Consider the following 22754-nt stretch of genomic DNA (forward strand, 5'->3'; position numbering starts at 1 on the left):
TTTGGGTCTGAGGCACTCCTGGCACTTTTGAGGTGTATATGTGTGTGTGTGTGTGTGTGTGTGTGTGTGTGTGTGTGTGTGAGAGAGAGAGAGAGAGAGAGAGAGAGAGAGAGAGAGAGAGAGAGAGAGAGAGAGAGAGAGAGCCACTCAATGGCATGCCAGTGCACATAGTATGATGTTCACCCTGCCTCTGCATCAGCAGGCTGAGGAGACACGGTGTCTAGGGGTGTCATTCCCCTCTCTGGCTGGAGTCCCCTTAGGCTCACTATCATTGTGACTAGTCCAGACCCAGGGACAGAATGCTTGTTCCCAGTGTGCACCCCACCCTGGATGAAGGCCATTCAGGGAAGCCTGACATTTTGAGCTTCTAGAAACAGCTGACAGTTGTGAGACCAGAATTACAACGATCTACTTCTAATGTCTTCTTTTCAAAGGAGGATAGTGTGTGGTCTCAGTCACTAAAACGCAAATATTTTGTGTCTTTTTTAGCAAAACATAAACCAAAGGCCACCACTGACCCCCGACAAGCATTACTGACCAGCACCACCAGGGGGCAACACAACACAAGCGCTGCCCACCCAGGGTGCCATGAGAAGCCACACCACCCCCTACGATAATTCCCTAAAACATGTTTGTATTTAAATGAAAATACTGGACGTGATAGAGCAGAGAGCATTTTTAATGGAAAATTAATTGATAACACAATTCTGTTTCAACGTTCTCTCTCTCTCTCTCTTTTTTAAGCGTAAACGACTGTGTGTGTCCCACAGTCTTCTGATGAGAAGGCCCCCCACACAGGGGCTCGCTCCTCTCAGCATGCAGTTCTCCAGTCGGGCTTTGTCTCTTTAGGTTATGCATTGATATGGGCTTCTCAGTTCAGAAGACAAGGCACTAGAACTATTTTTATCAGCTACATTATACATTGAAGATATATTGATCCTCTCATCAAATATACAATTACAGTATGGTTTGATGCAGATTAGTTCAAAACACCCAAGGCACACACTTTGTTTGCTTGTTTTAAATCAATTTTTTTCTATTCAGTATTTATTTGAAGGCTCATATTAAAGTTTTGGATTGGCTGTGAACAGAGTTCTAGTAGAAGCCTCGAACAGTGGCTGTTGTGACTTTAAACATAAACCAGCAAAGACTGTGAGCTGCGGACCCACACCCCAGAGCGCAGGAAGAAACAGCATCATCAGGACAGTGGGGACTTGAAGGGCCAGCCACGGGGCTGATAGAGTCTGGGGTGGGGTACTGGACACCGCCAGACTCTGCCCAAAGCAGGCAGTCTGCATGCCAGTGGCTGTGTGCCCCCCTCCATCCAGGAGGTTCTCACCCAGGGTGCAGACATGGTCTAGACCCCCGGGGAGCCAATGCCTCAGATACAGTTCAAGTAAAGAGGAGGTGGGCCAGTAGATGCCCCCCGACGAATACCCACTTTATCAAGGGGTCATTGGACAGTGGAGCTGGGAGAGCTAGCTGGTGACCTGGGGGGATCTACTAGGGATTGCAGGGAGTGAAGGACACAAATGGGGACACAGTAGCTGCTGCTGCTTGGATGAAGGGTGTGTCCAAGGAGAGACCCTGCTGGGGAACTCAGGAGTCCAGCGGGGTTCACTGGTTTTCACATACACTTTCCAGAAGTGCACAGATGGCCCTGGGCTCCTGATTCAGCTGTTGGCCAAAGACCCAGCTTCTCTCTTGCTCTCCTGGCTTTAGTCCACCGCTGCTCATGAAAGCATCGTCTGGTTAGGTCAGCTAGAGAAGTCACTTGGTTCAGTTCCCACGGCCTCTGGCCCGCCGACAACCCTCAGTGCTGTGAGGACACCTTTCCTCATGGGAAAGAGGGAGCCGAGCTCAGCTCGATCTCTGGGGTGCCCCTGCACTCACCCTGAAACAAAAGGGACAGCCAGGCCTGGGGCTCACAGGAGTGGTCACACAAGCCCATTTTGACATTTTGCACAATTCTGAAATAATATACAAGGTTTCCATTTCGACAGTGAGGGCGCTGGAGGAAACGGGCCTGAGGCGAAGTGGCTGAAGGAAAGATGCCACCCTATCTATCACCTTGTCCAGGCAGAGCTGACTAAGGTGTGGGAAGCACCCCACATCAGATGACGAGCCTGACCACTCGGAGGGAGTCAGTTCCACCTCCCCCTTTGGAATCAGACCCACAACCTTATTGCAAGAGTATATTTATTTTTTTTACAGTAATTTTGGTTGCCATACAAGAGATCGAAGGATTTGGGGGGGAAAGTGCAAAGTACAGGAACTCTCTCTCTCTCTCTCTCTCTCTCTCTCTCTCTCTCTCTCTCTCTCTCTCTCTCCCTCTCCCTCTCGCTCTCTCTAAATAAATAAAGTCTAAAAAGAAAAAGAGCACAAAATTAACGGCAACAAAGACAATATGACGTGTGCTGTTACACACAAACTATAGTGTGAAACATGGATTTAAAACCCAAAATTGCTAATGGGAGAAAAACAATCGTTATTTGTGGCCCCCCCACCCCCACAAAGTCACTGCCAGGCCAGCTGGGTAATGTTCGCTTGTTCAATAACTCAGGAAGAAAACTCACCATTTTATTAACTAAAGTATCACAAATATTTCTCATGTAAAGTTTCAGCACGTCAGCAGTCACATTGAGTTCTTTTTAATTGTATGAATTAAATCTAAAATGCGCATGGACACCCCAGAGTAGGGATCCTGGCGGGTATACACAATTTACAGCTTGAGAGATTTTGGTTTTGTATACACAATATTACAGAAACTAGGCATGTAAATTTATGCAGTTATTTAAATTACAGTATATAACAAAAGTTGATCTTAAAACCTGGAATAGTGGTAACATGGTCCTTATGAGCAGTTTAACATCTGATTCACCACTGAAGAGGGTCCTGGAGTAGGGCCTGGTTCTGACATGTTCCGAGTGGGGAGAACAATGGGCGGCGATTTCAATGAGGGACTATTGCTTTCTTAGCAACGTTAACGGTCAGAGATAGAGATCCAATCATCTAGGCAAATGTGTGTGTTGGGGTGGTTGGGGGTGGGTTCTGATAGGCCCAGCTGTGTTTCTGTGGCCAGACACTGCAAAGCAAAGCTGGCCTATCAGCTCCCAAGGCTGGCAGTCAGCTTGCTTCTGTTTGGTGGCATTTGGCTTGAAGTCTAAGGAAGGCAGTCGCGGCCTGTCACCCGCTGCCTAAGTTCAGCGGGCCCCAAGCCATCAGGTCTCCTGCCTGGCATCTGCCTGGCACTGAGCACAGAGGTAATGCCAACCGGAGGCAAAGGAAAGGAGCCCAGTGACATGGCACACTGAGGGGACTTCCAAGAACCACCCAATGGAAGACAAATTAATGGTGGGGCCACATTTTCACACTCCCTGAATTCTTTGCGGGCTACCCGCTGTGTCTGGATTTGTAGTGTTTCTGGAACATTGCTAATTCACTCAGCTTGCTGTGGGAAAATGACAGAACCCAGAGCAAGGTGCTCAGCAGTCACCTGGTACCGGCTGATTGGATGGTTTACAAGTTGGGGTTGACCTGCAAAGGGTTTTGGGAACAGATTAAGATTTGAAGCCTTGGTCTCTATATCAAGGGGTGTGGTGTGGGCATGCTTGAGGGTGTGTGTGTGTGTGTGTGTGTGTGTGTGTGTGTGTGTGTGTGTGTACATGCATGAGCATGTGTGGGCATTGTTTTTGGAGAAACTGACAAGTTGTGGATTCTAATCCTTTTTGAAGAAATAATTGGCCTTCAGTGATGAAGCTGTGGCAAGTCTGGAAAAAGCAACCCAATGCCGCAGGTTCCAATGTGTCCAGGGAAAGATGATTTTTAAAAGGTGGCTTGTGTAATTGTTCCAACAAAATGGTGTCATTAAACCACAAACCTTTTCTCCCTTTAGCTTTCCAGCACTAGATGGCACAGAGGCTGCCCAGTAGACCAGCCACTTTTTTTTTCTTAAAATATTGTGCTTATGAACTATCTGTACACATATTTAAACTTGCAGTAAAGAAAGAGATTTTTTTTTTAAAAATTGCTAAATTTTTATGTGTTCATTCTAGAGCTGTTCCAGGCCTCGTCAGACATGTGGTTGTGAGCATAAGTGAAGGAAAAAAAAAAGAAAGAAAAGAAATTATGTTTTATAATTAGAGATGGGCTGGGCTAGTTCTGAAATAATAAAACCGTAACCTGACATTCACGTCTCCTCTGAGTGTGGGGGAGGGGGATTCGGGAGCCTAGCTGGCTGCATGGTGGCTGTGTGCAGTCGGTGACCTCCCTGGTACATTAGAGGTATTGTTTTGGGATGGAGAGATCTGGGGGCAGGAAGGGCAGGCTCAGGCAGCTGGGCCTGAGGAGAGGCTTGGTCCAGGATGCTCCCTGCCTTCCTTTCCACACACACCTACACTCTGCCACAGCCTGTGCTCCACTTGCTGTCCACCAGGTCCTGGCCACGGGCTTCTCTGAGACCCAGACTTACAGTTAAGACAAGCTGGTGGGATCCCCGCTAACTGAGAGACGGGAGAAAGGCCCCTGAGTTCCACCTTTCTTGGCCTCTGAGAGCCAAAGGGTTGCCTCAGCAGGATGCTTGCCCACTGGTGTGGATGGAAGGCAGGGAGCACCCCATCCTCTCCCAGGGAGGACATCAGCTTCCTCGGGCAGCCGTGCTCACCACGAGCCTCAGGTCTTCTTGTCCTTTTTAGAGCAGTTGCTCATCTGTTCTGACCGCCGTGGAGCTCAGCAGACATCCCATTAAAGGAAATTCAAGAGCCCCTGCCTCTCCCTCCTGGGTGGATGCTGCTCCAGGCAGACACCCGCTCTTGTCCTAGAGGAGGTTGTGGGCTTGGACAGCCACACACTGGTTGGCTCTGTGGCCAGGCCTCCCTCCCTCCTCCTCAGGATCATGACTTTGTGCTTTGACTAACTCCGTGTGACTTCGGTTTGGCCCCCCTGGAACTGCTCATCGGTTTGCAGAAATAAAGAAAGCCAGTTAGGCAAGCTGGGCACGATGATCCTGTCCACACGGCCACCACTGCCAAGGACCTTGGGGCCAAAGAAACTCAGATGCATGTCACAGGAGTCGGACAAAGAGGCGGATGGGACGGCGTTTCTCTACCGGCTGGCTCAGGCAGGGCTCCGCCTGGAGCTGCTCACTGAGAGCTGAGCACAGGGGAGGACAAGAGCCAGTGAGCCCACCCAGAGGCCACAAGCCTGAAGAAAGGCTGTGTTCTGGGGCTGGAGGGTGAGAGCTGCCAGAAGGCAGAGGAGGGAGGCCTCAGGAGGTATCTGGAGTACACTGGTACCTGCCACAGGAGGAGAGGGTCCCACATGCCATCAACAGGAGCCTCTGGGACCATGACAGAAAACCCCCTTACCATCCCTTTGGACAGAAGCCACCCAAGAAATCTGCATGGAGAGCTGGGTTTTGAGGCCCTGGTTTGGCCACACCAAGGACACCCACAGCACTTCTTTGGGTACCCAGAGACAAACCCATGGACCGAGAGTGGTGCTCTCTCAGCCTCTGCTTGGCCACCACACATTTCAACATAAGCCCATCTCTACTTATAACGAAGGAGTCTGTGAAGGCCCAGGGCAGCCACTCTTATCTGTCCAGCAGCTGTTTCAAAGCCCTTTCGATGTTCATCCTATGCCCAACCCGAGTCACCCCCAGATCTATCAAGTCTTCCTTCTGGAGGTTCGGCAAGTGGCTGCCATCAATCTCATTGTCCATGAAGGTCTCCTTGTGTTCACCCAAGTTCAGACTTTCCAGCCAGTCTGCCACGTCTGGTTTCGTCCACAGGTGGACAGGCTTAGTTGTAAAAGGCTTATTTGAGATTGGCTGTTGCAGTATTGAAGGGGATGGTGACCTGCTGCGTCCTGCTGGGTTCAAGCCAAAGAGGTCCCCTGCAGGGGACTGGCTTGGAAGGCTAAAGACATCTGAGAGTGTGGGGGAAGGAGAGGCTGCTGCAGCAGACGGAGGGGTGGGCAGAATCTCTTTGTTCAACTCTGTTGGTGAGACCACAGGGCTTGGGGCGCGCCTTGGTCCTGAGGTCCTGCTCTCATAGTCGGGAGGCCGGCTCTGCAGGGTGATGGGCTGGGAGGTGCCCGGGCGGACAGTGAAGGTGACCGTCGTGCTCCGTGTTCCTGAGACTGTGCTCATGACCTCCGGGCTTCTGAAACAGCAATGACAGAGAAGAACATCACTTCCAGGTCACTGAGGATTGTGGGATGGGAGGGGGAGGCACCCACACCACAGCAGAGGGTCTGCGCTGGCAGTGATACAGACTGCCATGCCAGTCAGAAAGGGGTAGGTAGAGCAGGGGGCACCGCAGCACAGCAAGCTAGCCACTCACCTGGGCCAGGCTGGGAGGAACCTGGAGGGACCCCTTGTGTAGGCCAGAATGAGCCTGGGCCCTCTCCAGCAATATACACCCTTCAGAGGACTCAGCAGCCTGCCAGGGCTCTGCTTATGGGTTAAAGTCCTCGGGTTCTGGACAAATGCAGGCCTTACGTTGCTTCAGAAGTGCCACATAGGCATGTGAGGTTGGGAGAAATTCTCCTTGGGTGCTCAGGGTACAGAGCATCCAGGGTGCTAGTGTGTCCTGTGCTAAGTTCTGCCGGGGGCCTGCCTGCCAGGGAACGCTGCCGACTACTGTTTTATTGTAGGCCTCAGGGTATACCGATGCGCTCCCTCCATGCAGAGACTTACTGTCCCTATTACCATAGGAGACAGAAGCCCCTTCTCCCAGTGGTGGCCACCGGTGTCCTTCCTGCCACATCTGGGTAGGTGAAGTCCTCAGAACAGGGAGGGGCAGGCTCAACTCTCCCAGAGCCTACCTCCTCAGGCCCAATGTAGGTGGATAACTCCCATTGGGAGGAGGTCCTACTGGGCGCCCAGGAAGTCCCTGTCCTCTCTTACCTCTCTGGAGGTGGTCGTTTTATGAAATGTGTTCCCCTACCCATGTTGGGCAGGCCCCTGAAGACTTTCTAACCGCACACCTAGAAAGGTGAAGCCCCCCTCAAGACCTGCTTCTTGCTCCGCTGTCTCCAAACCGCAGCCTTGTGACTACAGACACCACCGAAGTGAAAACAGGTGTGTCTCTTGACCTGGGCTCGCTCATGTGAATGTGGACACAGCACACCCCTCTCATGTCTAGAAAGGTCCATCCTGCCACAGGCACAACCTGGACTGACATGGCTCAGAGTCTAGCCTACATGCCTTCCTGTCCTGTGGAAACTGGTCGGAACTGAGGGCTCCTGAGTCCACCTCGTAACTGTCAGGGTGGAGCTTCTGGGGTGTGGCGTCATGGTGTCTGTCTTGAGTTAAACTCCTTCTGGTGTTGGTACACTGAACTTTGGGGACCTCTTGCTGAGGCCCCCTGCAGGGCTCTGAGATGCTAACAGACTAGGACCTCTTCAGAGCCCAAGTTGAGGGGCGGGAGCTCGAGGCACCATCCCGTGGCCCCTGGACTGCACTCTGCCTGTCCCTTTCCCTTGGGTGCTGTGTCTAGTGAGGCCATTAGCTGGTCACCCAGGCCCCTCTCTGTCCTGGGGAATACCCCTACTAGGATTCGTAGTGACTCCTTCAAATATGGGACATTACAGGGGAAGGAAGGAGGCGTGGGTTCTGTGGGCCAGGCCTCTGCTGTGGATGTGTGGACTGCTGCTCTGGAGCCTCAGACCTGCAGCGGTGGCTACAGGGAACTGTGGGTACATGTGGGGCAGGCCCCAGAGTTCTCCCTGCAACAAAGTTGCCTGGTTACGGGTTCTACCTGTATGCAGGTCATCTCAGCAGGCCTGAGGCAGCCCACAGAGTGAAGGCCCTGAAGCCCATCTGGGCCTTGTAGCTTTCAGGCAACCCTGAGGATTCAGCTTTAGGTGGGCCAGGGACATGGTAAGGGGCTGTGGAACCTGCCATGTCCCCCTCTGATTTCAGGTTGTAGGGTGTGCCACTCTGGCTCCAGCCTGAACAAGCATTGCAGTGGCCCAGGTCTCTTTGTAATGCATGTGGGCGGGGGGGGGGGGGTGGCGGGGGCGGGGGGGCTCGTTTCCAGCATGTAGCACTTCCCTATACAGAAATGGGGCTCCCTCAGGCAAGGACCTTAGGAAGGAGTGGGGAGGCAGGAGGGATCCCACAGGAGCTCCCAAGAACCAGTGAGGCAGGGAGGAGTTGGGATGGCCATGTGTAGTTCTGTGCCCATCACTGGCCTGCCCCTTAGTTTGGGGCCATGTGGTTGGCATGTCAGTCCCCCAGGGGCCAGCAGATGCCCAGGCACTGTTCAGTAGTATCTCTAACCCAATATCCTGGGCTGGATGGGCTCTGGTGAGGACGGACTCAGCAGCAGCTGCTGCTGGAAAACGGGTAGGAGCAGAGACAGCGGCACACAGGGAACACGCAGCAGGCTGCACTTACTTCTGCTCAGCATGACCCTCTTCTGCACACAGCACCACGGGAGCAAAGGGAAATGACACAGGGTGTGGTTGAGACAACACTGCAGAACTGACTGGAAAGCAAGGAGAGGCAGCAGCCTCCTCACGGGTGAAAACAAGGTGGGCCGGGCCCTGGCTGAAGGCCCCGCCTCAGACGCCTCCTGGCAGGCAGCCCATGCCTTCTCTGGCATGAGGTGCCATGAGACACTCAAAGAGGAAAGACCCTCTGACAAGCCGCTCACAGCTATTTCCCTAACTCGACTTTGGACTTGGAAAGAACGAGTCAATGTTCCCAGTGGACCAGGCCACCCTGCTCAGGCTAGGGCTTTGCATCAAGTTTATACCACAATATGGTGGCCAGCCCAGCAGCTAACGGCAGGGATAGAGTCCTGACTACCTGCTTTGGGGCCTGCAGGTGTCCCCACCCAGCACAGCAATTGCGGAGCAGACTTGGATTAGCAATGATGGCTAGCCTGCCGGCCTGCTCTGAGCCTTCTGGGTAGCCTGCCTCCTTCCTGGTGAATCACTGTCATGACTCACTGGATCCTCCCGCGTGCACAGATCATTATGTTGCTAGGCAACGGCTGGGCTGCTGGGCGGCATATACAGAAGTCTGTTACCCTGATTTAGAACAGATACACACTCACAAACACCCGCCTCTGGGAGGATCATCTCTCGCCTGCTTTTTAAATCAAATTCATTTAAAAATGTGAGAATTAAAAAACAAAACAAAACCAGCCCAAGAGCAAATCCAGCTGCTGGCAGACACGCTTCACCTGTCTTCCCTGGCAGGACTGATGAGCTGGGGAGGCAAACGGGTAACAAGATGGACACTGGGGTTACCGATTCAGTTTGGATCTGAGCAGAAGCCTGGGCCAGAGGCCCCTCGTGGGGCAGCACTGGTGTTAGGGTTCAGAAACCTAGCATGGACCCTCAGCCTCAGGCTCGCCTCTGTATGAGGCACTTACTTCTAAACCACTTGTCTCCTCTCCTTCCTTTCCTCCATCCTCTCTCCCCCCTTTTTTGGTGACTTGAGACAGAGTTGCACTGTCAACCCAGGTTGGTTTAGAACTTGTAGCAACCCCCCTGCCACAGCCTCCCTAGTACTGGTATTACAGGTGTATAGAACCACGTCAGGCACCCGACAGCTTTCTTACGAGGCTGCTCTGCCTTTCCAGGCTTCTGCAAATGGGTTACGGGGCTCGCACTGTAGGAGCGGCACCCTTGTCTCTCCCTGAGACTGTTCTAGTGCTTGCTCAAGTCTCAGAAGCCGGGACCCCTCAGCACGTCTGATCCTGGGTCCCTGCAGTCACCACAGGCTCAGAGGACCGGGAGGGCTCTGTTCTCTCCAGGTCTCAGGGTGTGGCCCTGCAGAAGGAATGGCTGTGGGACACTGCTTGCTTTCCTGCTGAGGAGGCTGCCTCAGGCTCAGCATCGCTGTCAGGGTTCCCACTTTGCTCACTAGTCACTAGGTCAGGAGGGTGCCTGCTTCCAGGAGGAACTGTCCACCTGTGACAGGCTCTTGTCAAACGAGGGATGAGATCAAGAGAGAACATCTGAGGGGGTTGGAGAGACAGTTCAGCGGTTTAGAGCCCTGGCTGCTCTTGTAGAGGACCCCGATTCAATTACCAGCCTTCCCGTCCTCCCATGATTCAACCGTTTGTAATTCCAGTTCCAGATGGTCCAGTGCCCTCTTCTGGACTCCACTGCATGTACATGGTGCACAGACACAAGCAGGCAAAGCATCCATTACACATAACAAATAGAGAAATACAAGCTTTCTAAAAAGGAGACCTGCTGCTTGATGGTCAAAGGAAGAGATTCTGTCTGAGTAGTCACCTCAACACGTGGGCTGTGGCAGAAAGAGCAAGGCAGTCCCCGGCAGAGCTCACCTCACTACTGAGCGCCGCCCCTTGGCAGCACCATCACCTTCCAGCTTTGGTTGGTGACTGAAGCTGCCTGACAGTGCAAAGAGCCTGAGATGCCATGGAACAGAAGCCTGTGCTCTGGGACCAGCTGGGCACAGCAGTTTAATGATCCATATTGATTAGTTTCAGAACTGAAAGGTTGGATCATACGGGCGAGCCAGCTGAGAGCCAGGGACATTGGCCAGGGGTAGTAGATGCTGCAGTCTGGGGACCCAGGAGGACAGCAGGGGTTGAGCGAAGCCCCATAAGCACCTGGAACACTGCCTGCCCAGGGGTCTTGGGGACCTGGACTTCCTTAGTGCCACTGTTTTCCTCCCAAGCCCCTATGTGCCTCAGCAAGGCCAATGGGCTGGCAGTGAAGTGTGCCCCACATCCTCAAAAGGAGCCACGGGGATTCCCCCAAGCACTCGCTATCCCATGCTCTAGGGAGAATGACCACAAGCTGAGTTTGTCTATAAATGTTGGAAGAGCATTCATTTCTAAGTGATGCCTGGGGTCTGTCGGTTAGCTCAGCAGAGCCAAGAGAGGACGCTCCTGTTTCCCAGGTCACAGCCAGCTTGACCTGGGTCAGTGCTTATAGGCAGGCAGCCGGGTCTAGTTCTTCAGCATCTCCAAAGCACTTCTCCTCCTCAGCATGGACCTCCAAAGCATCCTCTTCACGTTACATGCAGCCTTAGGAATGTCAAGGAAACTGGAGTCCGATCCCGGTAAGCCACGGTAAGTCTGTGCATAGTTTCTACCCCTTGGATCCATTCCGTGTCCCCACAGCCTATTCACTCCTTGCCTCGTGGCCTGGCTCTGACTCGCCTGCATGGAGAGTCCCTTCCGGCTCAGCTCCACACCCTCCACTCGCTGTGTTTAGGATGCTGTGCTTCCAGTTTCTGTACAGCGGGCTCCTTTGTGTATATCAGGTCACCAAAATTCACTTCCTCAGAGTGCCAGCTCCTTTCTGCACGGGGCCACTCTAACCTGACGGAGTCCTTTCCCTCTGTGCCGCTTGTTACACGCCATCCTGTCTTGTTTAGTATTCGCCATTTCTCACCTCGAGAACTGGCACTCCCCCAGGGAACAGTGGCCATGCTTTCTCAATGGCACATGCTTCTCTCAAGTGACAAAATCTGAGCACCACATGGTGCCGGGTACCGTGGGCCATCCACAGACGCTGGCTGGGCGAATGATGATGACCATGTGTGCCAGTTGTGGAGGGCCACAGTGTCCTCTGTGGTGATGTCCTCTTGTCTCTTTCTTGAGCTGGGCACTGGGCTACAGACAGTGGTGTCGGCTTAGTGAACTCCCTACCACGGCTGGGCACTGGTCCTACACAGCTTTAACCAGGGCAACTAAGTGTTCTGTGTAGATCCACAAAGCAGCCAGAGTGTCGCTCAGGCCTGCAACCTCCACTTTGGGCCAGATGCATCAGCAGATGACAGGAAGCCTCTGAAAGTCAAAAGCCCTGTCCAGTTGAAGGACATTCCAGGGTCACCCATGAAGCCTTTGCATCTGTCCCACAGGGGCTGAGGCAGACACACCAACACAGCCATATCCTCTGCATTCTGGGCTCTTGGGGCGGGGTTGGGGGAGAGCTGCCGAGCAGTGGGCTCCATACTGGGGGCCCAGCCAGTAGAGGGAAGTCTGTGGGCAGTGGGGAGAGACAGCCATTTCAGATGCAGTCCCTGCCCATCAGCTTCCTGCCTTCATTTTGGTCTGAGTTCGCTTCAGCATCAGGCCTGTGGCCAGAACTGCTCACGGCTTTGCTCCATGGTTTTTTTCAGGTCAGGCCCAGGAGGTGTCTCTGATAAAGAAAACCTCCCCGACTGGAATTCCCTTTCAATGTATTTGTAATTAAAATGTGTCTAAATCCACACTGTCCTGATTTGAGGGTCAGTCTAAAAACCCTGACTATACCAAAGTTAGACCCCTTACACCCAAGGAAGCAAGTGCCAGGCCATCCAAGGCTCGCTCCTCCCTGAACCCTGTCCTGGTGCCGGCAAAGGACGAGTTCCTCAGAGCTGACAAAGAGACTCCAGCTGCGAAAGGAGCATCATTTCAAAGGCTAAAGAAATTCAGCAAAGCTCCTGTCTGCATGGTGGAACCACTGAGGAACACTCTGAGAGCTGGCCCTTCTTTAGTGAGCAAAGCCGCCACGGAGGAGACAGGGTCTCTCCGCCTCAGCGTGTGTCACCTCAGAAAGCATGGCCACTTTTCAGTTTCCCTCGAAACACCCATGTTTTCTTTTCCTCGGTAATGATTCCCTCCATGGATTTTGAACCTCATTTTGCTCAGGATCATTCAGAAACTCTCAAAATTTTTATTTTTTCATTTTTGAGACAAGTTTCCTCTGTGTAGCCCTAGCTGTCCTGGATCTCGCTCTGTAGACCAGGCTGACCTCAAACTCACAGAGATCCGCCTGCCTGCCTCTGCCTCCCAAGTGTGCCACCACCACCCAGCTCAGAACTCTCAACTTTTAGAAGCATTTACAAGTGGTGGCAAGATGCCTGTGCGGAGTGAACCACCAGTTGTTATCCTGGGCCCGACAGTGAAGGCAATAGGGAGGCGTTTGAGCAATGTGAGCAGGTGGCCAACGCACCCAAGACACGAGGCTGAGCTTGGACACCTCTAATTGCCATATGGGATGCATTAGTGGTTCCGCAAAATGCCTGTGGTCTTCTGTGTCTTGCTATTGCAGCTGGCACCCCAGGGTCCTGTGCCCGCACCCAACCTGGCGCAGTCCTTAGATTTGAAAAGGAGTGTGTTTCCTCTACCGCTTGAGGTCAGCAACTGCCATCTCTACCCTCAGCAGCAGCGGAGTTCCAGGTCCAACGGCTGCTCCTGCCTTTTCGGGAGCTTAATCTAGTCTTATAGGTGGTCTTCAGTGGTGGGCCCTGTCTTTGGAGCCAATCCCCAGTCTCAGCTTAGGAGCAGAACCTTCCCACAGAGTCCCCCCCCCCGACTCTGTGCTTTGTGGCTCTGATTGCCAGTTTCTGCCTCTCTGCTGGTTGATGGCTCGGCTGCTGGGACCCATGTGACAGAATGCCTGGTGTTTGAATGTGCTGGGTAGGTGTTGGTTAAAGTCTTTGCTGCAAGTGACTTCGGTTATGAACAAACTGTCTGTGTGGTGGCAGTTCTGCCCACTGGGATTGTGCTGGTGCTGGTCTCTCTGAGCCCACTTCCACCCCTGGCAACCAGGAGCCTCCAAGTCTCCCTCTATTAGGAACCACCGGAGGTTGTCTAAGCAGAAAAAGAAAGGACAGGGGGTCATCTGCCACCATTTAGAAGGCCCCCCGTGAATGAGGCCAGTAGACATGCTCAGGGATCCTGACGTGGAAGGCTGCCCCCTGTCCTCTGAGCTCTGCAGTCCTGGACTCATTCCCTTTCAGTTTATCTCCTGCTAAAGATGGCCATTAACAGGGAGACAGGAGAGATTGCAAGTCTGTCCTGAGTCCTGGCCTCTGCTCCCGGTCACCATGTACATGGCTATCTGCTTAGCCTCTCTGAAGAATGGGCTTAATACCCAGGACCCTGCTGCCTAGTTGTCATAAACACCAGGCTGAGGGCTTGAAGATGTTTCACAAGAGGATATACCATTAAAGGACTGCGTTCCTACGTAGGGGGAGGGTGAAACGCGCACATTTTAAGGTAGGCTAGAGACCTCAGTAGATGAGGAAAACTTGCAGCTGTGTATGTAGTTACATCCACCAGAAGTGAGGGGTTTCTGAAGATGTCCCCTAGCTAGCATGGAAGCATGCCTCTGCACACCACCTGTATCGGGTGTCCTGTTAACGGGCGGCAGCATCCGCACACTTCTTTACAATATCGACTAATCAGTATTTCTCAGAGGAGGGAAGCAGCCGTCCAAGTCATTCATTTACAACCACACTGAAAGGTAAGAGGGGGAATTGTGGCTCACAGCCCAAACCTCAAGACTCAAATGCAGTGTGATGTCCCTGATTAATGGGCTTGGTTGTTTGAATCAGATGCCTGCCCAGCGGGAGAATTAAAGAAAGACTTCATTAGCCAAAAACGATGAAACCCGAGCTCAGCTGTCAGTCAGAGAAGCTGAGAAGCACACGGACGTGGAAAGACATCATGCACGTACATCACGCACAGAAACAAAAACAAGAAAGCCACGAGGGAGGGCAGAGCCTGCAAGGCTGCCGAGTACCATCCCAAAGCCACACACCGTCAAGGGGCTGTTCTAGAACCTTCTGGTTGGGCTTAGAAAGAACGAGTATTCTACTCCCATCCCAGTGAAGGTAGCTTGTTAAACCCTACACGATGCTGAAAATGGCCCGTTGGGCCCAACTGGCAGTGATTCCTTTGTGATGTCACCCTGGGTTGGATGATGCAGCCATGGGGCCGGTGTTCATCCTGAGTAAATGACCCAGCTCCTTCCCAATCTTCAAACCCACTAGTGATTGAGGGAGAGGGAATGACCCACGCATGTTCAGGCACCTGACTACACCACCCACCCTCCGGCCACCTCTGTTCACCAGTTTGGGTTTGAATGAAGCTCTGCCTGACTTCGAGGTGGTCCTGGCAAAAGGCTGGAAGGAACTGAACAGAGATCTGAGCTTCCTTCGGGAAGTGACCATGGGCCTGGCCCAGTGCAATCTGGTTTCCTTATGTGTCTTTAGGAGGGTGTGTCACAGGCTGCACAGCAGCCATGGTCTTGGCTCTGCTGTAGTCCGGTGATAGGACGGTGATAACACGGTTACAGCCTAACAGGTGTGGCAGAGGCCATGCAGGCCCTCTCTTCTCGACTGCATTGGTGGCTTCCCAGTGGTTTTGCTTGGCCAGTGCGGGACCACACATCCCCAAGCTGACTGTGAACTTACCTTGGAGCGAGGCTGGCTGACTTGGCTCCCACCGGCAGTTCCAGCCCTTCCCCGGGCTTGACCAATTTCCCCCTGTTCATCTGCTGCAGAATGGAGTTTAGCTCGCTAATGACATTTGCCTTTGGGCCTGAGAGAATTGGGCTTTTGACCTCTGGGACATCACCCCACAACTTGGAGGTCCTTGGCTGGATGACCTTTGCCACACTGGCCTGGGCACTGCCCGGTGGGGGTGGGGGTGCAGGTGGGGGGATCACAAAGCCATCTGTGTCCTCTTCCGGGAGCGTGTCTTGGTAAAGTGCGTTGCTTTTGTGAACAATGGGCTTCATTTTTGGCTTTGGAGGTACTGGGGGCTTGTCAACCACAAAGGCTTGCCCGTCTGCATAGACTGTACAGGTATCCATGCTCTCCCCGCCCTCTGAGGACAGTGTGGAGATGCTGGACACTGTGGAGATGGTGCTGGTTGTCTCGAGATGGTGGTCGCTGCTACTCCGGCTGTCCACCTCCTCGATCCCGGAGTCGGTGACGGCGTCAAAGCTTTCGGGGGGCGGCAGGAATGAGGAGGGCAGACAGTTTGAAATGCCAGTCGGCTTCTTACTGTCTGCAGAGTTGGCTGGCTGGCTGGAGTTCAACGAAGGGGGCTGAGGGGCGTCATTTTTCTTCTGTTTGACCAAGTCAGCAAGAGCGGGGACCGAAGCTGCACGGTCGTCGGGGATATCAAAACTATTTGCGAATTCCAGGGGGGGAGGCAATGGTTCTGTGAAAAGAAAGTCCTCATCCAAGTCCACGGACGCCAGAGGGGGAGGGGGGATGCGGAATGGCAGAATCACCGCCTCTTCCACGGAGCCCGCTGCCACAATGGTCCTGCCGGGCGCAGCGGCGGGCTCCGGGGCAGCGGAGATCTGTAAAGCACCTTCGGTTTGGGGAACGCCTTCTGGCACTGTGGAGGGTGAGTGGTCTGGCTTTATATCCACATCCTCTCTGTCCTCCTCTTCCTCCAGGGGTGGCCCTGCCGTGGGGACGTCCACCGTGTGCACCATCAGCAGGCCGGCTGACTTCTGCTGGGCTGTGTCCACGATGTTGATCAGCATGTTCTTCTTGTCATCACCCCTGCGGTCCTTGCTCAGGTCCGTCTCGTACTTGTTCTCTGTCTCTTGCCGTCGCAGGGGACCCCGGGTGTTCTGCCTGGTGACGGGAGGAAAGCTGGACTCCACGCTGGGCCGCATTTTGGTATCGATGTAGAGAGGCTTGTTGAGGTCAGCCTTGGGGGCCTCCCCCTTGTGCCCCTGCTGGGACTCCTGCATGGCTCGATCCCTGGCGGACAGTGCCAGGGCCAGCGGGGAGCTGGGGTCGAGCAGCCGCCCCGTGAGGGGGTGCACGTAATTCTCAGGGCTGGCTGGGCTGCCACTCTTGAGAGGAGCTGCTGGGCCACCCTCAGGCCCCTTGGCTTTGGATGTGGAACTCAGGGGTCCCCCGGTCTCTCCCTGAGTACCAGCCTCGCCACCACCTAGGAAGTGGTTCTCCAGCTCCCTGGGTGCTGTCCCAGGGGTAGGCGATAGCGGTTGTTCCGTTTCGTCCTCGTCACCAAACCCGCCCTCCTCAGGGAACTTGGAGGGCCGTATCCGGGGAGCAGGTGGCCCCAGACCCACATCCTCATCTCCCAGGTCTGTGGAGAGGAAGGCCGGGGAATTCCTCCTGGCTTCCAGACGCTTCTCCCGGTCACGCACGGCCCCAGCGATGGCTGCAGCAAAGGGGCTGCTGACTGTGAGGCTGTCGTCGGGCCGAAGCTGGCCCGGCTCCGTGGCCTGGGGGTCGATCTCCATGCTGCTGCCCTGGCTGCTCTTGCCGCTGCTGCTGGTGGAGGGTTCCTTGACGATGATGGTTGGGATGGGGATGGAGCATGTCTTCTCAGGGCTGTCCTCCACGTTGGACTGCTTCACCAGCATGCCCTTCCGCCTGGCTGGCTTGGCAGGGACATAGACGGCCTTGCTGGCTATCTTTCCCACCTCTGAGTATGGGTTCTCAGGCATCTGCCCCCGCTTGGTGCGGAAGGCGGCCTGTGGGGCGGGGCTGCGGCTGTAGACATCTTCGGAGTCCAGGGAGAATCGGTCCAGCTCCCTCCTGTAGAACATCCCCTTTTCCCGCATCATGGTGGCCACGGTGTCAGACCTGGTGGCTGGGGGCACCTTGGCGACGGGGTTCTGATTGAACGCAGGCTTAATTGTCCCATAGACTCTTGGAGTCGGGGACTTAGGGCAGTTGTACGTGGTGGGGGAAGGGGGAGGGGGAGATGGGGGCACAGACTGCGGCGGAGGGGGTATGTCCTCGGAAGTGTCCGGCATGGACAAGCTTCGGGTGAACTTCAGCATCGGGGGAGCCAGAAACTGCCGCTCTTCCTCTGTTATCCCTGCAAGCAGAGAACATGGTTTTAAGCCCAGTGACCCCAAAGCCCACTGGAGGCCTCAGGACTGTGTGACGTACTGCGACTCTGCACACTCACACACTCAGACGGGAGACAGTTGTTAGACAGCACAGCACAGCCAGGACGCTGGGGTTAGTTACACGCCCTCTAGGAGCCGGAAACAGAAAGGAAGGTGTTCTGTGGGGTGAACACGTGTAGGGATTGGCTTCTCTGGGGCACACTGTGGTTCCCGGGGTGAGGTAAGGGTGGCAAGGGTCCAAAACAAGGCTGTGTGCAGCCCTCAGGCCAAGCCCTGGCCACCTGAACCCAGAGATGTGGCTGCATGTGTGCACATGCAGGAGGAGCTGGTGCAGGAGGCACCTGTCTGCCTCCTTCAGGCCTGGTGACGGCTCGTAAGGGACAGAGGCTCTCCCCTGACTCTCTGAGAGGCCATGTGAGCGGCATAAAGGTCAAGGCTGCTGTCCCGCCTGCCCAGGTGTTGGGCAGACCTGCCACCCTCCTGGAACAGCTGTCTGCCCAGTGGTGGCCCATGCATGCTAAGGGGGGGCAACTGTTCTTGTGTGGTCTTCTCCAAGGGGACATTGGCCAGTTTTGTCACCTGCTTCCTCTGGGCCACACGGAGGGCTCTGTGTATGTTGAACTCCTCCGCCCTCAGCAGGTGGCTGGCTCGAAAGAAAGGCCATTCTGGCATGGACTGTGCCTATGAGGGGAGGGAGCCTTGATTTCCCACCTAGTCCTTGGTCCACAGCAGCTGCAGGATGCTAATCAGTGGCTCCATGCCAGCTGCCTAACTCCACAGAAGCTCTGAAGTGGGCCTGTAGGAAACTCTGGGGAGTTGTGGTTGGCTGTCACGGGTAATCAGGCCTGGCTGACTTGGCACAAAAGCAGAACCATGTTCTGAGACCTGACTGGCAAAAGTATGTGAGTGTGACCATGAATGGAGCTGTGGCTCAAGGCCACCTGAGCTTTCTCTGGGTGTATGAGCTGGTGTGACAGCAGGCTCCAGTGCAGCCTAAGACACAGAGACAGAAGCAGCACACGCAGCGGCAGACACCAAGGATGGATTCTCACACAGGGGCATGCAGGTTTTCAGAGGCAACAAAATGAATTACTTGAAAATTAAAAAAAAAAAAAAGAATTCTCAGGACAAACTACAGTCACTTATTCCATGAGAACTTCCATTTGATAAGGGTATTCCAAATTGAACATACTCCTGTGGGAGGCTAATTTGGCGTCTCAGAGGTCTGTTGCTGAAGGAGATCTCTGTGGACCATTCACTGTGAGTCGTCACCTAATGGCGACGTTCCCAAGGAGTAATAATTTAAGAATACCCCTTATAAAAGTAAACCAGGATACATTCAAGTTACAGATTCCAAACTGGGGGGTTCACTGACCTGATAGAAAGATTCTGCTGTCTGACAGGAGGAAATCAACTGTTATTAACCAGAAAGATCCAGAAATACAACAAGGTGCGTGTGCAGCTATGCCCGGCCCTAAGTGTGCCAGGGGTGGGTGAGCCACCGAACTGCAGACACCACCACGGTCATTACCACCTAGATGCCGCCTCCTGCCTCCTCCTCCTCCTCCGACTAAAAACAGACATGCCATGCCTCTGGCAACATCGTCAGGAGGAGTTTCTGAAACACACAGAGCTTATGTTTCTGGCGGTGCCTTGGCGAGGCTGGAGGCTGCATACCCCCTCTCTTTATGTGGCCAGGCTCCACTGTGTCCAGCAGTAGCCTTGGCTTCCAGAAAGTTCATGTGGTAAGGACCACACTGGGGCTTTTCCTGCCTCGAGGAGTCAGGTTTACCTTGCCCTGTCCGAGCCAGGGAGGGAAATGGGATGTTAGCAAGGAAGACAAGCTGCTTTCTTACACACAGCGAGCGGTTCAGACCTGACCCAGCCACCCGGAGAAGTATGTCCCTTGAGCTCAGTCTACGAAACATTGACTGGAGGGGTCTGCCCGCCCGGCCCGCCCTCCATCCTGCTCCCCCAACTGCTACTGTCACTGGATTAGAGAAACCACCCTAAAGGAAGGTTTTTATATCCCACCATGATCAAGCGGCTGCCTGCCTGGCGGGAGAGAGGCTGGGCACCTGGTAGGCAGGCCCAGTGGGAAGTGGTTAGGGTCTAGGCACCAAGGCAGCCATGGGGCCAGGACTCAGAAGCCCAGGCCTCCTGAGGAGCTGAGGGCTGCATTTGAAAGCTTAGGGGCAACGTCTTCGGGTGGGGGTCACGCTTCTTACCTATCGATTTCTGCCTTCGCATCGTACCTCGAGGGAGGCCCAGAAATGGACCTTTCGGGCTCCCAGGGACCGTGGGCGTCATTACAGCAATCCCTTGGCGCTCGTACACAGACTGCAAACCAGAGAGCCAGGTGAGGTGCATCCCTGGGAGCCCCACCCATGGTGACAGACAGCTCTGGGAGCAGTAGGCATCAATCACCATGGCTTCCTCAGGCCATGCCCTCCCCACACTTCATTTAGCTCCTGTAGATGTGATGCCAGCATGTCCAGCTCTAGGCACCATACTCTGCTGGGACATCATTCACCAGGTCAGAAGAACTCTGGGAGGATAGGGCCAGAATGACTGGCCCATGGGAAAAAAGCACAGTGTGGTAGGCAGTGGGGTCTGATCCAGGCCATGCCCTGGGTCCTCAGGTCCTTGTGACTTTGGTCAAGCCCTCAGCTTGGATTCTGTTCCCCTCTTCCAGCTACTATGGGTGTGGCCGGGTGCCAGGACCTGTGCAAATGAGTAAGATGCCTGACCTGTCACCTGGGGAGAACTGCCAAGTGACCCTGGAGCGTGTCCCAGAGACTGCAGCGGGCCCTGTCCCTCCCGTGGCCTGAAGGTGGACTCTCAGAGAACTCCTCTCTGCCCCGCCACAGCTGGTACACCTCTGCATGCTGTTTTGCCTGCCAGCCTGAGGTGGTTGGCCAGTTATGCTCCACAGCCTCAGGAGGGACTTGGAAGGGTTCAGACGCTAAGGCTCACTAGGAACATGTTTGTGGGTGCACTCTGACAGGCTCACCTGGGCTTCAGAGCCTCTACCCTAGAGTCTGAGGTTGGGGAGGTAGGATACTGGCCCTGGGAAGTCAAAGAAGTGCCTCAGGGGGCTGTCAGGTTGGCAGAGTATCAGGGTGGAGAGTGGGTATGCTGAAGGCTAGGGCGCCACCTATGGGACTCTGACGGGGAAGAGGGCTGAGGCGCACATTCGAACCTCGGCAGCCTGTTTTATTGCAGGTAAACTCCTAGCAAATTCATGGCAACTGTGGGTGTTATTGTCTAAAAGGACTGGGTTAAACCAAGTTAATTTGAAAGTGAGTCAAAGAAAATACTCAGCCATGTGGTGGGACAATTGGTGCTCAGGCCTGGCACTGGACTGTGACGGGGACCAGAAAGCAGAGGGAGGCACCAAGGGGTTTGAAGGCCTCACCTTTGTCCAGGACTCACCCCTGGCTCCTGAGCAACTTGTCACCTCTTTTCTGGGAGTGCCTTTTACTCGGGGGTAGGCGGGCATAGCAACAGCACCTGCTGTGAGCTGGCATCTAGTGCCTCCCATGTACAATGAAACCCGGTACACCAAGCAGTTTCGAGTCTAAGGATGCTGTCAACCCACCTCAGAGCATGTGCCAAGAGTTTGTGCAGAGGACTAGTGTGTGGGGCTCTAGGCAGCAAAGGGCACTGTCTGAGGAGCACTCCCACAGCCCCCATGCCCATGGTCTCTTGGTGGGGCACATGGAGGGACACCCTCAATGTTTGGGACTCTGGATAAACCCAGGAAAAGATGGCGTGCAGGAGTGGTGAAATTTGCACTTCAGCCTGGCCATCGACCCACTGCAGATCTGTGCTGGATCAGAGTGCTCGCCCATGGAAATGGGTTCTGAACCTATGCAGAGAGGACTTCGAAGGCCAGCTGCTGAGTTGGCCTGCCCTCGTATGCTGAGCCCTCTGCCTGTCCACCAGCCAGGCCAGCCCACACCCGACCCAGTCCCACTGACTCACATTCATATCGGAGGCTGCTGGGAAGCACCGGCTAGTGGGCCGCTGCTTGATGGTCGCCACCCTTGGTTCTATGGCTACGTTCTCTGCAGTCCTGGAGGGCTTGGAGGCTGGGACTATCTCTTCAGGTTTATCTAGAAAACAAAGTAAGGGTTGGAGCGGCTTAGTCTCATGGCACTTTGCAGGGTGGGTGGGCTCAGTTAGGAGAATGCGGGCACGCAGCCACTGTTCATGTGCCTGGAGTAGCGGGCAGGCTGTGGCATGGGGAGCAAGCATGCATCTCTCTCCACTCCACATACCCCACCAAGGCACCACCACATGTCCCAGACCTCGCCTGCCTGACAAAGACAGCAGGAGACCTCAGCATCTCAGCCTTCCCCTTTAGAGAGCTCTATCCCACCCAGGACCTGTGACTTGTCATCTTCAGGTCTGACAAATGGGACTTGTTACTGATGGTGTCAATTTTGGAATTACTATTATTATTTTGAGCCAGGGTTTCATTGTGTAGCTTAGGCTGGGCTTTTTTTTTTTTTTAAGATTTATTTATTATGGATACAGTGTTCTGTCTGCATGTATGCCTACAGGCCAGAAGAAGGTGCCAGATCTCACTAGAGATGGTTATGAGCTACCATATGGGTGCTGGGAATTGAACTCAGGTCCTCTGGAAGAACAGCCAATGCTCTTAACCACTGAGCCATCTCTCCAGCCCGGCCTTGAACTTTTATTTCTCCTATGCAAGTCTTTTGAGGGTTGATCTTACAGGCCTGTGCCACCAGGTACGCATGCACGCACACACATACATACACTCATACACATTCATAAATGTGGTCCTTTTTGTAACTAACACAATTTCCAAGACAAGCCACCTTCACCAAGGCTGGAATGTCGACTGTGGTCAGTAAGCCAGGCAAGATGGCAGAAACCCCAGACCTCTAAGCCTATGCTGCATAGGGAACTTTTCATTTATTCTCCCCATGCTAGAACATTCCCAGCTCTAGAAAACAGAAACCAAAGCTTAAGGCGTCCTGGAAAATGAAAAAAAAATTGTTTTGTAAAACTTGAAAACGAAAGCTCATTTTAGAATGACCCTGTTGCCTAGTTTAGCTGAAAGACAACTGAAGTCCTGAAGCCAGGCACAAGGCTTTGTC

General features: G+C 54.0%; 1 protein-coding gene across 8 annotated transcripts in view; it reads right to left on the reverse strand.

Moving 5' to 3' along the window:
• Positions 1-661: 661 nt before the first annotated feature.
• Positions 662-22754, reverse strand: part of Shank2 (SH3 and multiple ankyrin repeat domains 2) — a 445086-nt gene continuing 422993 nt past the window's right edge. For 5 of the 8 annotated variants that reach the window (XM_052712831.1, XM_052712826.1, XM_052712828.1 and 2 more), the window contains 5 exons: positions 21610-21740; positions 19851-19962; positions 18998-19018; positions 15185-17588; positions 662-6164 (listed from right to left, as the gene is read on the reverse strand). In XM_052712831.1, the coding sequence (XP_052568791.1) occupies positions 5594-6164; positions 15185-17588; positions 18998-19018; positions 19851-19962; positions 21610-21740 (3239 nt within the window). In that variant the 3' untranslated portion in view covers positions 662-5593. The remainder of the gene's footprint in view (positions 6165-15184; positions 17589-18997; positions 19019-19850; positions 19963-21609; positions 21741-22754) is intronic. The other 3 variants (XM_052712830.1, XM_052712832.1, XM_052712829.1) reach the window with 3 other exon arrangements.

The sequence above is a fragment of the Peromyscus californicus genome, unplaced genomic scaffold, assembly GCF_007827085.1.
Source record: "Peromyscus californicus insignis strain IS unplaced genomic scaffold, ASM782708v3 Scaffold_4__1_contigs__length_199733344, whole genome shotgun sequence".
Lineage (NCBI taxonomy): Eukaryota > Metazoa > Chordata > Mammalia > Rodentia > Cricetidae > Peromyscus > Peromyscus californicus.